Source organism: Chlorocebus sabaeus, chromosome 23 (assembly GCF_047675955.1).
Source record: "Chlorocebus sabaeus isolate Y175 chromosome 23, mChlSab1.0.hap1, whole genome shotgun sequence".
Classification (NCBI taxonomy): Eukaryota; Metazoa; Chordata; class Mammalia; order Primates; family Cercopithecidae; genus Chlorocebus; species Chlorocebus sabaeus.
In genome coordinates, this window is record NC_132926.1 from 44,234,117 (window position 1) to 44,247,927 (window position 13,811).

General features: G+C 39.7%; 1 protein-coding gene across 3 annotated transcripts in view; it reads right to left on the reverse strand.

Annotated features, from left to right (window-relative positions):
* Nucleotides 1-11,623, reverse strand: part of PKD2L2 (polycystin 2 like 2, transient receptor potential cation channel) — a 39,750-nt gene extending 28,127 nt beyond the window's left edge. For all 3 annotated transcript variants that reach the window (XM_073010672.1, XM_073010673.1, XM_008014599.3), the window contains exons 1-3: nucleotides 11,490-11,623; nucleotides 9,501-9,757; nucleotides 4,079-4,300 (exon numbers count right to left, since the gene is read on the reverse strand). In XM_073010672.1, the coding sequence (XP_072866773.1) occupies nucleotides 4,079-4,300; nucleotides 9,501-9,757; nucleotides 11,490-11,612 (602 nt within the window). In that variant the 5' untranslated portion in view covers nucleotides 11,613-11,623. The remainder of the gene's footprint in view (nucleotides 1-4,078; nucleotides 4,301-9,500; nucleotides 9,758-11,489) is intronic.
* Nucleotides 11,624-13,811: the final 2,188 nt, after the last annotated feature.

The following is a 13,811-nucleotide window of genomic DNA, read 5'->3' on the forward strand; positions in this document are numbered from 1 at the left end:
TGCACGCCTGTAATCCGAGCTACTCAGGAGGCTGAGGCAGTAGAATCGCTTGAACCCAGGAGGCAGAGGTTGCAGTGTGCTGAGATCATGCCACTGTACTGCAGCCTGGGCAACAGAGCTAGACTCCATCTCAAAAATAAAATAAAATAAAAAATAAAAAAATGAAAAATGTGGTTCTACTCTCAATATGAAAAAGTAACCACATTGTTTTATTATTTCAAAATTTATTTAGGAACGTGGAGATTACATACAATGTTTTATATTGTTTAAGAATATGTAGTCTCATTTCTTGTCTTTCTGCAGCTTCAAAGAGCTATCATTTAGTCTTGATAATTTCCTCTTCTAATCAGATCATTAAAATCTGTTGGTTTCCTTTCAGAATGGCTTCTTTATTAAGTTACTCATTTTTGTCTCAAGAATGAACAATTTAAATTTAAATGAGTAATAGCAGCCAGGATCCCAGAAATATTAGAGCCTGTGGTATATTGCAAAAATAGCTATAGTTCTTCACATCTTTTTGCCTGGCCTGTCACCCAGGAGAGGGTGTACTGCCCCAGCCCTTGATGCTGGACTCGACCATGTGAATTTCTTTGGCCAATGGGATGTTAACAAATATGATGCAAGCAGAAACTTGAAATGAGTTTATACATTAGAACTTGCTCTTTGGGACCTCTACAATTGCCATGAAAAATACATGCCTGGGCTAACTTGGACCCAGGAGAAGGATGAGATACATGTAGAGCAGAACCAACTCAAAGACACATGTGTGGGTCCTGCCAAATAGCAGCTATATTGGCAAGCCTAACAGAGATCAGTCAAGCCCAGCTGGATCAATTGAACTCTAAACACATGAGAAATATTTATTGTAAGCCACTACACTTGGAGGTGGTTTGTTCCCTAGGAAAAGCTAGATACAAGACCGAACTTGGGCCTCAGCTCTCTACCTCTGAATCATTTAGGAGGCTTTTGGTCGTAACCAAAAACCCCAACTTAAATTGGTTTAAACAATAAAGAAATTTATTTCTGTCACACAGCAGCAGTTTCAGAGATAACAGCAGACACCATTTGTGGTAAGTTCACAGATCTAGCTCCATTTCTTTGAGATGGCTTCAGTTTTGCCCTCCTTTGTGTTAGCTAAGTATCTTACGCTTCCCCAAGATGATTGTGTACAAGCAGCAACTGTGATTATATGTCATTGATGTCAGTAAAGAGATAGCACCAACCAAAGAGAAAAAAAAGTTATTCCCGTTAGTCTAATTGGGTTACCTTAGGTCACCTCCCTAACATGGACCATGCTAATTGATTTATGCCAGGCCAAGCTCACTACACTCCAGCCTGGGCGACAGAGTGAGACTCAGACTTAAAAAAACACCATGAGGAAGAGAAAATATATTTACTATTCACTAAGTGGGTCTTCATAATGATCTTTATCCTAGTGGCCTTCATACTGAGTAGGCTGAGGAGGAGAAGGGGAAGAGGAAGGGAGGGTCTTGCTGTCTCAGGGGTGGCAGAGCGGAAGAGGTGGAGGAGTGCATTCAGTGAAACTTTACAGATTTTACATAATAATTTTTCTCTGACATTTTTTTCATTTTTCTAAAAATGTTTCTACACAGTACCAGTCCTTCAACCCTTTGCTTTAGTTTCTGCGCCTATATCATCGAAGGGTCCATGTCATAAAAGAAGTCAAAAGCAGTCTTGAATAATCGGAACCCTTCTCCAGATGTCTAATGTCCATTTATTTTCTGTTCTGTTTCTATGTTTTCCTTCTCATCATTTGGCACTGATTTGGAAGCACTCATCTCCATCAAGGACTCTTCTGTTAATTCCTCTGGTGTGGTGTCCATTAGCTCTTGATTTCTCCAAAATCAGTATCCTGAAACCCTTCACCCTCCCACTTTTTTTTTTTTTTTTGGCCACATCTACATCTCTTTCATGATTTCTTTGATTGACTCTGTCATAAATCCTGTGAAGTCATGCACATCTGAATAGTTTTCTCCAGCGGGTATTTATTGTTTCAGGTTTGATAGCTTCACAGTTTTTCATAATGATGGCATCTTCAATAATGCAATCCTTCCACACTTTCATGATGTTCTCTCTGTTGGGGTTCCCTTCCGTAGTATCGACAGTCCTTTCTAAAGAGTACTGTGTGTTATGAGCCTTAAAAGTCCTCATGATCCCCTGATCTAGAGGCTGAATTAGAGACGTTGTGTTTGGGGGTAAGTAAACCACTGGAAAAAGCATCAATGGAACCATTCTAGAAAAAGAGTTCTAATTGTCCAGGCCTTCTTGTTGTACAACCAAAAGACTGGAAGCTGGTGTTTTATCTTTTCCCTTCAAGGTTAGGGGGTTAGCAGTTTTATAGATAAGGGTAGTCCAGATGATAAACCTGACTTCATTTGCACAAAACAGTAGAGTTAGCCTGTTTCTTCCTGCCTTAAATCCTTGTGCTTGCTTCTCTTCCTTATTAATAAATGTTTATAAAAAAAATGTGGCATTTTTTTTTTCCAGAATACGGCACTATTGTCTGCATTAAAAACCTGTTTAGGCAGATATCCTTTCTCCTCAATGATTTTCATAATGACGTCTGCTATATTGTCTGCTGCCACTTGGTTGGCAAAAGCTACTTCTGCTATCTTGACATTTTTGAAAGTGAAACCTCTTTCTACAAGTATCAAACCAACCGTTGCTGGCATTAAATTCTCCAACTTTAGATCCTTCACTTTCCTTTTACCAGTTGCCACATAATTACTTTTCTTTTTTTCTTTCTTTTTTTTTTTTTTTTTTTTGAGACAGAGTTTTGCTCTTGTTGCCCAGGCTGAAGTGCAATGACACAATCTCAGCTCACCACAACCTCCGCCTCCCAGGTTCAAGTGATTCTCCTGGCTCAGGCTCCTGAGTAGCTGGGATCACAGGCTGTGCCACCACGCCCGGCTGATTTTGTATTTTTAGTAGAGATGGGGTTTCTCCATGTTGGTCAGGCTGATCTCAAACTCCTGACCTCAGGTGATTCGCCCACCTCGGCCTCCCAAAGTGCTGGGATTACAGGCGTGAGCCACTGCGCCTGGCCGACTTTGCTTTTCTTAAATCATTTAGCATCTAAAGGTATGCCTTTCTTATAGCAATCCTGCATTCCCACAGAAGCTGCATTTTCAATGAGATAAAAAGGTATTTTGCAAAAAGGGCAAGGTTTCCACACCTGCCGGCATAGCTGCAGTGATGGCTTCATGAATTTCCTTTCCTTCCCCCTGCTTCCAGGGCAATGGTCCTTAGTCTCTGGATTCACTTATCTTGAAACGGTGGGCAACTGCAGCTGCAGACATCAATTTATGATACATATCAAGTAATTCAATTTTCTCTTGTAACGTCATGACGTTTCTCTACTTTGTGGGAGCACCCCCAGTATCACTAGTGGCATTTTGTATGGGTCCCATGGTGTTATTAAAGGTTTATGGTATTACACTAAATACGATAAAAAACACATGAGAACTATGAGAGATCACTTTTTTACTGAGATACACAATTTATTGGAGAGACAAACTGCTTAAGTGAAGATGGTGAGCATCACACGACACTTTAAATGGATACAACACTAGAGTTCACTGCAATAGCAACAGGAGATGGCTACGAAATTCTTACACTAGTGCAGTGTGTACTCTAATTTTATGCAGTTATGACATAGTACTGCATCTTTTGTTTACATTTTTCTTGACTGCAAATGGTGCCACATGTTTATGTGCATAAGTTTTGGCAAATTTTAACTTCTTATAATAGATTTGTGTATACTGTGTGATAGTAAACAATAAAATAGATGAGTATCTACAGGTATTTCATGCATTCACGACATGCCTAACTTTTTCTTAATTTTTTTTTCAGTATTTCTAGGCTACATGGTTGGTTTGGGAGTTTTTTCAAATTGTCACAAAGGTCCAAAAATTTTCCAATATATTTACTGAAAAAATCCATATCTAAGTGGACCTGTACAGTTCAAACTCATGTTGTTCAAGGGTCAACTGTACTAATAAAGAAGTTTTGTAGGCCACTGACCACTGTCTATGAAAACAAGTTCTGAGTCACTCACCTGATAATACAAAACAGATTTACGTTAGCATTGTATAAGGAAAAATCAATAAAAATAACTCTCGTCCCTCTTGTGATCCAGCTGTTCAGTCGAAGGTCAATGAACTTGTTTTTGGTTTCAGATTTTGATTTTGATAAAGTGAAAATATATCCTCCATTTCGGTAAACACCAAGAAATCCCCAGTGCCAAGGGGAGTTGGTATTAGAAGTAGAATATCTCCATCTGTTAGACATAAAAAGAATAATGGTGAAATGAGAAAGCCCAACTGAGAAGTATTCTCATAATTTAAATTGATCTTTGGTTCAAAAGTAGTAGTTTTTTGGCCGGGTTGGGTGGCTCACGCCTGTAATCCCAACACTTTGGGAGGCCGAGTAGGCAGATCCCTTGAGACCAGGAGTTCGAGACCAGCCTGGGCAATGTGGTGAAACCCCATCTCTACAAAAAACACAAAAACTAGCCAGGCATGGTGGCGTGTGCCTATAGTCCCACCTACTCAGGAGGCTGAAGTAGGAGGATTGTTTGGGCCCGGGAGGTTGAGCTGCAGTGAGCTGTGATCATGCCACTGCACTCCAGCCCAGGCAAAAGAGCCAGACCCTGTCTCAAAACAAAAACAAAAAAAACCAAAAACAAACAAAAAAACAAAACAAAAGTAGTACTTTAAAAAAAAGTAGTAGTAAATTCATAAGTATTATAGTAATTTTAAAGCAAGACAATGCATCAAGGACTAAAGGATTAAGATTTAATTAAGATTTAATGTAGTTTATGCTTTTTAATGCATATGGTGGGCAACACCACTGCACTAGGTGCTATGAGATAATTTTTCAAAAATCCATAATTTTTCAAAAATTTGCTGGGCATAGCAGCACGTGCCTGTAGTCCTCATTACTGAGAGCCCCAGAGTTCAAGGCCGCATTGAGCTATGATTGCACAACTGCACTCCAGCACTCCAGCCTGGGTGACCAAGTGAGACCCTGTCTCAGAAAAAAAAAAATCCATCTGTTAGGTGTGGTGGCATATGCCTATAGTCCCAGCTACCCAGGAGGCTGAGATGAGAGGACTGCTTGAGGCCAGGAGTTTGAGGTTGCAGTGTCGATGATGGTGCCTGTGAATAGTCCCTGCACTGTGGCGTAGGTCACATGGCGATATCCCCTCTCTAAAAAAACAAAAAAATCCATCTGTTGTCTCACGGAGCTTAGAATTGTCTCAGGGAGCTTAGAATCTAGAAAATGACGACTGGTTTTTTTCTTTAACAGGTTGTTTCTGTTATGAGATATTTAGTCTTTGAGTAGGACAAAACTATTAAGAGTTTTGGCTCAGAAATGGGTAAAAAAGGTGTTTCATAACTGTCTTGTAAATGTAATATATTGTTTATAAATGCTCAATAAAAACTTTGTTACAATGTCCATGTTGTTACGTAGATATTTTAATGAAAGTACATAAAAATCAAAGTAAACTGTGTATAACTAAATTTTGGACTGGGTGCAGTGGCTTACGCCTGAAATCCCAGCACTTTGGGAGGCTGAGGTGGGCGGATCACTTGAGGCCAGGAGTTTGAGACCAGCCTTGCCAACGTGGTGAAACCCCATCTCTACTAAAAACACACAAATTAGTTGGGCGTGGTGGTGCATGCCTATTATCCCAGCTATTTGGGAGGCTGAGGCACGAGAATCTCTTGAACCCAAGAGGCGGAGGCTGCAGTGAGCTAAGACCGCGCCACTGCACTCCAGTCTGGGTGACAGAGTAAGACTCTGTCTCAAAAATAGAAAAAAAAATTTTTTTGTTTCTTCTTTTTAATTTTTAACTTAATTACAGGATATCCAAAAAAGGAAAGCTTTGATTCCTCATTTCAGTCTCTCTATTCAGTTCCCCCAAAACAGATTTGAAAGGTTATTCAAAGATGCACTGCTTAAACCTGTTCTACTACTAACACTACAGCAGGGAGGGAAAGAGACACCACTAGGAAAAAATACCTATGTTTTAATGAAACTTCCATAGTTGTATTTTTGAGTGTTTTCCACACACAACTATTAAGTGGAAACAGGAAGATCTGTTGCACCAGATCTCTCCTAGCTTCCAATGTTTTGTTTTTAATTAGTGAATTTTACATTTTAGACAAGCAAAATTGATTTTTTTTTCATTGTTGAGGATTAACAGGTATTAATTCACAATTCCAGTAAAGTATAGAGATTATAAAATAAACCTAATTGATAGTGTTAATTTTGGTATTTAATAAAGTATTTGTACTTGTTATGAGAATTTGGAATATTAAAACACTTAAAAGAGTAGTCTTAGGATTCCGATTAATAATGTGTAAATAATTGCTTTATCTTGTAATTTGGGGTTGAAAGAAAGTAAATAGTACTATAATAGTTAAGAGAATGGGCTGGGTGTGGTGGCACACACCTGTAATTCCAGCACTTTGGGAGGCCAAGGCAGGCGAATTACTTGAGCCCAGGAGTTTGAGACCAGCTTGGGCAACATGGTGATATCCCATTTCGGCAGAAAATACAAAAATTATCTGGGTGTGGTGCCATGTGCCTGTAGTCCCAGCTACTTGGGAGGCTGAGGTGGGAGGATTGCTTGAGCCCCAGAGGTTAAGGCTGCAGTGAGCTATGATCTTCACTGCACTGCAGCTTGGGTGACACAGCGAGACCCTGTTTCAAAAATAATAATAATAATTTTTCTTTTTTGTTTTTTTTTAGACAGCATTTTGCTCTTGTTGCCCAGGCTGGAGTGCAATGGTGCACTCACTGCATCCTCCGCCTCCTGGGTTCAAGCAGTTCTCACTGCATCCTCTTTGGCTCACTGCATCCTCCGCCTCCTGGGTTCAAGCAGTTCTCCTGCCTCAGCCTCCCAAGTAGCTGGGACTACAGGCATGCACCACCATGCCCGGCTAATTTTTTTTTTTGTATTTAGTAGAGACAGGGTTTCACCATGTTGGTCAGGCTTGTCTCGAACTGCTGACCTCAGGTGATCCACCCACGTTGGCCTCCCGAAGTGCTGGGATTACAGGCGTGAGCCACCGCGCCCGGCCATAATAATGTATCATCATACTTATGAATGTATTCGATTTATAAGAATCATACAAGTCCTCAAGAACACTAAAAACTCATACAAAGAAGAAACAAGTTAAAAAAAAACAAAAACAAAACCCCAGCAATAATTAATCCTGGGAGTTCAAGAGAAGTTGTTCAAGAAAGGAAATATAATCATTATTCATATTTATAATATAAACATTGACTAATGATTGACAATAATTATGATATAACTATATTGAGATGCTAAGAGGAACAGGAGGAGTGTGTGTAGATGGGGTAGCATAAGAGAGCTATATGACAGATCGCCTTCCATGATAGAAAAACAACAGAGGCTGGGTGCAGCGGCTCACACCTGTAATCCCAGCTCTTCGGAAGAGCAAGGTGGGAGGATTACTTGAGACCAGGAATTTGAGATCAGCCTGGGTAACGTAGAAAGACCCTGTTTCTACAAAAAATAAAAAAAACTAGTCAGGTGTGGTGGTTTATTCCTGTAGTCCTAGCTGCTACTCAGCAGACTGAGGCAGGAGGATTGCCTGAGTCAGCAGTTTGAAGCTGCAGTGAACTATAATTGCACCACTGCACTCCAGCCTGAGCAAGACAGTGAGATCCTGCCCCTAAAGAAAAAAAAAAAAACAAAAACAAAACTGTAAAATCAAGTGTAAGGTAGCAGTATGAGGATGTAATTTAGAAAGAAAAAGTATATACCAGAAGAAACAACTATAAAAGAGCTGAAAGTAGCTGCTTCTGGAGAGTGGAAATTATGAGTAGGAAAGGGTAGACCTTTGTAGATATTCGTATTGCTTTAATAAATATTAAATTATAAAAAATGTTCATTCTCTTCTCCCTATAATTTTTTTTTTGAGGGGGGGATGGAGTTTTGCTCTTTCTTGCCCAGGCTGGAGTGTAGTGGCGTGATCTTGGCTCAATGCAACCTCTGCCTCCAGGGTTCAAGCGATTTTCCTGTCTTAGCCTCCCAAGTAACTGGGATTACAGGCATGTGCCACCATGTCCAGGTAATTTTTGTATTTTTAGTAGAGATGGGGTTTCACCATGTTGGCCAGGCTGGTCTTGAACTCCTGACCTCAGGTGATTCGCCTGCCTCGGCCTTCCAAAGTGCTGGGATTACAGGCGTGAGCCACTGCACCTGGCCTTTTTTTTTGAGACTGAGTCTCACACTATCGCCCAGGCCAGAGCGCAGTGGCGTGATCTCGGTTCACCGCAACCTTTGCCTTCTGGGTTCAAGTGATTCTTGTGCCTCAGTCTCCTGAGTAGCTGGGACTATAGATGTCCGCTACCACACCTGCCTAATTTTTCTATTTTTAATAGAGACGGGGTTTCACCATGTTGGCCAGGCTGGTCTCAAACTCCTGACCTCAAATGATCCACCCGCCTCAGCCTCTCAAAGTGCTGGGATTACAGGTGTGAGCCAATGATTTTCATAAGGTTCTAAAAGCACAAAGTGTGTGTAGCACTGATACCAGCAGCTTCTGTGTCAAGGTAAGCTAGTGCCAGTGGCACATTTCCTTTTTTTTTAGGGACAAAGTCTCCCTCTGTTGCCCAGGCTGGAGTGCAGTGGTGTGATCATAGCTTGCTGCAGCTTCAACCTCTTGGGCTCAAGTGATCCTCCTGGATCAGCCTCCCGAGTACCTTGGACTTCAGGTAAGCCCCATCACACCTGGCTAATTTTTAAATTTTCTGTAGAGACTGGGTCTCAGTATGTTGCCCAGACTAGTCTTGAACTCCTGCCCTCAAGCAATCCTCCTTCCTTGGCTTCCCAAAGTGCTGTGATTACAGGTGTGAGCCACCATGTCTGGCCTCACATTTTCAATACAAAGTGTACACATGAGTCTACACCAGCACTAGCCTCAGTCACTTTGAAACACGCCATAGCATCTTTGGCAAGCATCATCAGATGCAGTCCCTGTAGAGCATAACTGCCCGATTTTAGTAGGAGCAGCAACAGAAAAAAAATCACTGAAGGAAGCCAGAGTAAGAGAGGAGGAAAGTGACAGAGCACAACTAAGACACCCACTAAGGATCCCAGATCGTCTTGGGGATGTGTTGTGGGCATCTAGCCACAGCCAAAAAAGCAGATTAATTGAACATTTTAGAAGCAAAAATTGGTGCTTTGCCCTGTGTCCAATATGACTAAGCACTTCATATACCAAAGTCAGAAAAAAGAAACACTTTGCATCCTAAAGTAAACAAAAAATAATAGGTTCACCCTTCCTTTTCTAAACACTGCTATCTCCAAATCTTCCTTTTTTACTACTGTTGAAACAGTCTCCTTACCCTTCCAGGACCCAGCTGGTGTTACTTGGAAGACACACATCTAAAAGATACAATGGTAAATGCTAGAAAAAGTATAATTTTATGCTACTTACTCAGTATTAATTTGAAGGCCAAAATTAGAGAGGTCTTCATTTGCAGAAGTATATTTGCCATAACATTCACTCATCAAAGACTGAAAAGATGAATAGACTTTGCATGTGTTGTTGCGGACTTTTAGTTGACGAACTCTGGGGACTCCTAGAAGTATATTCTCATAGTAGATGCGACTGCTGTTCTTTAAATTATACAGCTGCTGGTTATTGTACCATGAATCCCAGTACAGACCTTCCAAAAGGGGTCCTTCCATAAACTTCATATAGAAAAACAAATGTCATGGGAAAAATATTTTCATGTCTATAGAATCTACATTCATAACTTTATGCATAAGAGATTTTGAGTATGAAAATCAAACTGTTGATCAAGCTACCATTAATGGTAATGGTAATGCTAATGAAGCTACTGTGGATGGTTAACACTCATTAAGCATGTACTGTGTACTAGGCACTGCTCTAAGCACTTTATAAGCATTAACTCATTGAATCCCGTAGCCCTTCTTCTCTCCTTATACGAGTAAATTAAAATTTTCTTCCAATACATGAGTGTCAGAGCTGGTCATAGCCACACATCATGACTTCACTCCAAAGTTGTCTGTACCCCTCCTCCTAACCCTCCTCCCCAACTCTGGCCATGGTGCCTGCTACTCCTGGCTTTGCCCTTTGCTGATCGTTCTAAGAGATCCCAAGCCCAGGGTTCATTTACTTCCTCCCTTTGTCTTCTCTGTCATTGTCCACATACATGCTTCAGAAAACACAGTGACAAAGTGGCAGGGTGACCTCCACTTCTTTTATTATTGTTTCCTATTTCACCTAGCCTAAACCAACCATCTAGGATCATTTAGCCCTCATCTCACACTTGCCCTCTTTCAGGAAATGACCCTGTCTCCTTGGTAAGTTTCAAATTCCTGCACAGCATTCATGATATGACCTCTGTCCAATTCATACTTTGGCCTTTTCCACCTCATCTTCCATATGCTCACAATACCAAACATAGCTCCACATGTAGAATTACTTACAGAACATATTGTTCCTTCTTCCTAAAATACCCATCCCTGATTCATGCTTCAAAATGCAACTAATTGTCATCACCACTGGAAGCCTTCTCTGCCTTGTCCTTATATGCCCCAATGTGCATATGCCAGGTTTTGTGACCTGGGAGAGCTGAAACTGCTGTTCCCTTAACTGTTCTTTCCTCATAATGTGAGCATGTTGCTATGTTAAATATAATGGAAAAAGCAAGTCTATTCCACTGCTGAAGGAATGATTCCTTACGTAAGTAAAAATACCATGAAATTATATTCTTATATGTACATTTTATTATATACTGTACCTTACCATAACACATATACACAGTAAAGGCTTGTATGCCAAAACCACATATATTACACTTTCTGGGCAATTAAAGAACTTTTTCAAAGTAAATTTCACTATACACAATTACAGACTAGATCCTAACCCTCACATAAGATGCAAGTCTTCTATTTAACAAATGAAATGGGAACGTTTAAAAAAATCAATTTTTTTTTTTTTTGAGATGGAGCCTTGCTCTGTTGCCCAGGCTGGAGCGCAATGGCATGATCTTGGCTCACTACAACCTCCAACTCCCAGGATTACAGGTGGCTGTCACCATGCCCGGCTAATGTTTGTATTTTTTAGTAGATACGAGGTTTCACTATGTTGGTCAGGCTGGTCTCGAACTCCTGACCTCAGGTGATCCACCCACCTTGGCCTCCCAAAATGCTGGGATTACAGGCGTGAGCCACCGTGCCTGGCCAAAAAAAATCAATTTTTAAAAAATTACAAGAAGAGTATCAAACTGAGAACACAGGCTCTCAATAAACACTGGCTGGTTGTTTCTAATAGTTTAAAGAAATGACATTTATTTTTATTTGTTCCTTCAAGAGATATTCATTGAGTGCCCACTATGTATGCCAGGGTTCATGGACTACCTAAATCTACTTCATCCACAGTCACAAGATACTTTACCTTCCAAAAATCAGTTATGCTGCGAATAGACTTAAAGTTGGTTCTTTCTTCACCAGGCACAGAAGTGTCCAAAAATAGAGATGACATAACCTTGTTTAAGTAATACATATGTGGGTTTACCATCCCAAAAGTCACTAAGGAGAAGAATTTTTTGTTTAATAATTTACATTTAAAAACTCAGCTTATCAGGATTAAACATGTTATATTTTATTCCTAATTTTGAAAATTAAACTTTATTATTTTATCTAATTATAAAAGTAATCATTAAAAAACTCTAAACTAAAAATATAAAACGTAGGATGTAGTTTCTAGAATTAGTTTGGCAAATATTCTTCAGATATTTCTTTATGCATACACACTTATAAAGAAAATAATTTTATCTTTACAAAAATGAAGACACATTCTACACACTATTCTGCAGGTTGACTTTTTCTCTACGTGAAAGTAAGGCAGTACAGTACTGTGAGTGATTAAGATTATACGAACTTTGAACTCAGACAGATAAGGGTGTGAGTCCCATCACAGGGATAGTATCTCTTACCTCCTAGTTTTGTTGTGAGAAGTGAGATGACGCACATAGAACATTTTAAACTGTGTTTTAACACACGATGAGTTTTTAAAAATATTAACTAGTGGCGGGGCATGGTGTCACACCTGTAATCCCGGCACTTTGGGAGGCTGAGGTGGGTGGATCACCTGAGATCAGGAGTTGGAGACCAGTTGACCAACATGGTGAAACCCCCGTTTCTACTAAAAAAGTACAAAATTAGCCGGGTGTGGTGGTGCAGGCCTGTAATCCGTTACTCTGGAGGCTGAGGCAGGAGAATCGCTGGAACCCAGGAGGTGGAGGTTGCAGTAAGCCACTGTACTCCAGCCTGGGTGACAGAGCAAGACTGTCTCAAAAAAAAAAAAAAAAAAAAAAGAAAAAAGAAAAAAAATCACATTATAAATGGAGATTCAGGTTGCTTTATTATATTAAAAAAGTGTTCTTTAAAAATCTCTGAATAATGGGATTATAAATGATCTTTTTACTTATATTTTTATATTTTCCAAATATTCTATAGTAAGCATGTAGTTTTCATAACTAAGCTTTTATAAAGCAGTCTAAGATACCTTAATTTATCAAGTTGCCTACAGTTATCTTTTTTTTTTTTTTTCCCTTGGGACAGGGTCTCAGCCTGTCATGCAGGTTGAAGTGCAGTTGTTGCAATCACAGTTCACTGCAGCCTTGACCTCCTGTGCTCAAGGAATCTTCCACCTCAGCCTTCCCAGTAGCTAGGACTACAGGGGTGTGCCACCTCGCTAGTTTTATAGCTGTCTTTTCAATCAAGAGCAGACTCAAACTCACCCCTACAACACCAATTATTTAATTGCTATACAATTGCCAGTGTGTAGCACGTACCAACATGAGATAAATGCTGCCAGTGAGCTTTCATCTACTGTATGTTGGGTGTCATAAAGACAAATGCTCTTTAATACTCCTCTTTGCATATTAAGCTGATGCTATTGACCCACAGGCAGGAGGAATGCAGGTTGAGATGCTTTCCCAGTCCTCCTTAATTATTTGCATTGACTCAGCACAAACGTATTTTTTTAACTGCAATAGGTGAGTGAAAAGAACCATGCTAATGGCAGACACCAAGATGAACTTTGGCCTCATTTGTACTTTGATTTTATGAAACTCAGCTGATGTGTCTATATGACTCTAAACAAAATCAAATCGCAGTTGCCAACCGAAGGGATGAATTATGTTCAAGACAGAACTGCCAAATAAATGAAAGGAATCATTAAAATTCAATCAATATTGACTATGGAAGCTTCTTACATTTGTGATGTAAAATTTTGCCTCTTAAGAACTGGAAATAGTCAATTTCTAAATGAAATGAATCTAAATCAATCTAAGATTATGTTTAAATGGTGTCACTGTATTTTGAGTTTTAGTAGCCTGATAGCCTATGGTTTCGAAGTCTATATGTTTTATTTTTCATCTCCACATTTTAACTTCTTAGTTCAAACAAACAACACCTTTATATCTGTGTACTTACATATACATAGGTTTATTAAAAAAATAAAGTAGAGTAACAATTCCTGAAGTGTGGTGGTAATTTCTACTTCCTTTCTGTAATGCAGCTTATGTTTCGAAGCCCCTGTGAGATATAAGACAAAATTTTTCTTTACATTATTATGTAATTTACGTTTATTAAGTGACAACAATGGAAAAACCACAACCACTTTTAGTCCTTACACTGCGGGGAGGAAAGCTCCAATAGCTTATGGCTATTTTTCAATTCTCAGCTTTACGAGGCAGGGATAATTTTTTTA